A 2,981-nucleotide genomic window follows, 5' to 3' on the forward strand; every position below is an offset into this window, starting at 1 on the left:
ATTTTTTTTTTTTTTTTTTTCAGGACCAAGAGATTTATTAAAGCAGTTGTTACAGAGGGGATCTGTAATGGGGAAAAAAGAAAAAGAGAGAGAAAGAGAGAGTAAGAGAGAGAGAGGAAGTGGGAGAGAGGCGGGGAGAGAGTTGCAGAGAGGGAGAGAGCGACAGAGAGAGAGAGAAAGAGAGACTGAGAACCATTTTTTAAAAATAATCACTTGTAGAAGGCTGAGTACAATGGTTCATGCCTGTAATCCTACCACTTTGGGAGGTCATGGTGGAAGGACTGCTTGAGCCCAGGAATTCGAGACCAGCCTGGGGAACATAGCAAGCCCTTGTCTCTATAAAAAAATAATAAAAAAAATTAGTTGGGCATGGTGGTGCATGCCTGTTGTCCCAGCTATTTGGGGGCTGAGGTGAAAGGATCACCTGACCCCAGGAGGTTGAGACTGTGGTGGTTATGATCGTACCACTGTACTCTGGTTGCATATTTCCTGTGTTTTAAAAAAGATCAAGGTATACCAGTAGCAGAAAAAAATCATTTTCAAATACATGTATCTCTTTGGCAGAAAATTTCTCCTACCTCTGCTCCTGCTACTCCACATACACTAGACTCAAATAATAATAGTTTGTCAGATTTTTTTGAAAGTCTAAAAAGAAAATGTCACTGAGTGCTTGCTTACAGTTAATTTTCACTATTCTTAGCCACTGCTTTATTGACTAAGCTTAGTGTCCTAAGGTCACAGATTAGATAAAAGCACAAACTTAAGGGGCATCAAGAGTGATGGGGGATAGGAGACTGGTTCAAATGGGAATGTTGCTGTTTGCGGTTGGTACAATAGAGTAATGAGAAGGGGACAGACATGGCAGGTGAAAGAAAATGGAATCTCACACGGTGCGCATAATGGTGGCCCAAAGTCAGCAAGAAAATGTTAAGCCAGTATCTTCTACTAGTGGGTACAGGCTAAATTATTTTAAAAAAGTATGCACAGTAAACACAACTAAAATATGTCAAAGAATAAGCCACTTATGTGGAATAACCTTATTCTTCTACATGTCAGATGATTTAAGGCCTCTCCCACATCAAATTAAAACCTGCAATTGTTGCTAATTTACATATACTGATAGCTATTTACTGTTTCTCTTATGAATGTGTCGAAAACACTAATGCTGGTCCTTAAGTTTTAATTGCAATTGTATTTATGAATTTAATATTCTGCATGCTTAGAAAATCCTCTTTGCTAAATTAAAACTGGAATTTCAGTATCATTTATATAAAGCATAATTTGCTTAGTTAGCCTTAAAAGTAATGGTTGTAGAGAAAATATTAGTTTATTAGAACAGACGCATGAAAACAAATGCAAAATGTAACAGAATTGACGACTGTGGATTATACACAACCTCTCCTGGTCCTGATGCCTCACCTTTCTGCAATAGCTTTAGCCAAAAGAGCTTTCTTACGTTTATTTTTCTCTTCCATTAGCCGTTGCTCTTGTTGGAGGACTTCCCAACGAGATTTGTCTTGCCTAGGGAATAGAAAAGCATAAAAGTGAGTATATGACAGAGCTGCTACCCTACCCCACACCTTACCAGGCTCCCTTAAGTATAAAATCTAATCAAGATTTATATATATTTTCTTTCAAAAGTCCTCTTAAAAGAAACCCATCTGCAGCTCATTATTCTGTTCTAATAGGAACAAAGACTAGATCTAAAGTAAAGAGGTTTACATAAACTGGACCTTTGAAATGCATTATATGTACATAATCTAGGAACCCACAAACTGGAAGCCAGAGTACTGTGGCATTTTTTTTTAGAAGTACAAAGAGATTTGTGTAAGCTAATTATGTATTATATGCAAAATGGAGATAAAAATAAATTGGTCTGTAACTGATGTCATGTTATACCTTTAAGAGTTTATTTCATACTTTTTCTTTCAATTGCTCACTTTTTTCCAACTCAGTTTTAAACAAAGTAAAAGACTATGAGCTAAGACTTGAATGCTGGGCTGAATAAAAACTTCAAAGATCTGAAAATACATAGTCTCTCAATCTGTGCAAGTCTGAAATATTAAAATTTCCCATAAAGTCATGAACTTGATGTCATCTCAAATTAAGCAAGGTAATGGCAAAGCTATTTATTCCTAGTACCATCATTTCTTTTTTTTTTTTCCAATTCGAGCAAGTAACTTTATAAAAAAGAACATATACAAACAGTTTGAAAAAGAAGGAAAATCCCGTTCAATCTGTACTTGTTAACTATCATGTTAGGGGAAAGCATGAACGCAGTCACCCACTATTACAAATTATGCAGTCGAGTTTCCCACATTTGGGGAAATCGCAGGGGTCAGTACATCCAGAGTGCAGTGGGTGAGCCTCGCCCTGGGAAAACCACCTTCGTGAGCATGGTATTTCCCCTGCCAAGTAAGTATAATACTATCATTTCTTACAGTCTCACAAGTCCCTACTCCCAAACTTAGTAACCACTTCCAAAGCTTTCTTTTCCACTCCTACAGCTTCACCTCAGCAAACCGGTCGTTTCTCATACGCACCTCTGCAAACATCATCTCACTAGCACCTCAGTTCAGCTTACCCAGTACTCTCTCCCAAACAGTCTGCAACACTGACACCTCGAATTTCTCTAACCACTATTTTGACTGGGGACTTTCTCCCTCAGAGGTTTTGGTGATATCTCGACACATCAGTGAACTCACTAGACAGGCAGCTTCTGCTTCCAAATCCTTCCTCATTTCTTTTTCTATTCGCTGGCTCATCATTTGCCTCTCCCAGAGAAGTGTGATGTCATCTCTGCATTCTCTAGGACACAGCTTTCCTTTCTCCTTACAAGCTCAGAATTTCTCCTTTTCCTCAGATTACATCTTCCATAAAGTCATGGTTCCTCAGATTGCATGTCTTCCATAAAGATACTCCAATATATCTAAAAATAATTTCCCTAATGACATCCTATCTAAATTGTCCAGTTCAAGCTC

The 2,981-nt window shown here is 37.9% G+C and overlaps 1 protein-coding gene across 3 annotated transcripts in view; it reads right to left on the reverse strand.

The window, feature by feature from the left end:
* GORAB (golgin, RAB6 interacting) overlaps positions 1 to 2,981 on the reverse strand; it is a 23,932-nt gene that overhangs the window by 10,224 nt on the left and 10,727 nt on the right. For all 3 annotated transcript variants that reach the window (XM_021719231.1, XM_008071446.2, XM_021719232.1), the window contains one exon: positions 1,420 to 1,521. In XM_021719231.1, coding sequence (XP_021574906.1) covers positions 1,420 to 1,475 — 56 coding nt within the window. In that variant the 5' untranslated portion in view covers positions 1,476 to 1,521. The remainder of the gene's footprint in view (positions 1 to 1,419; positions 1,522 to 2,981) is intronic.

Source organism: Carlito syrichta, unplaced genomic scaffold (genome assembly GCF_000164805.1).
Source record: "Carlito syrichta isolate Samal-C Ts95f unplaced genomic scaffold, Tarsius_syrichta-2.0.1 Scaffold314330, whole genome shotgun sequence".
Classification (NCBI taxonomy): Eukaryota; Metazoa; Chordata; class Mammalia; order Primates; family Tarsiidae; genus Carlito; species Carlito syrichta.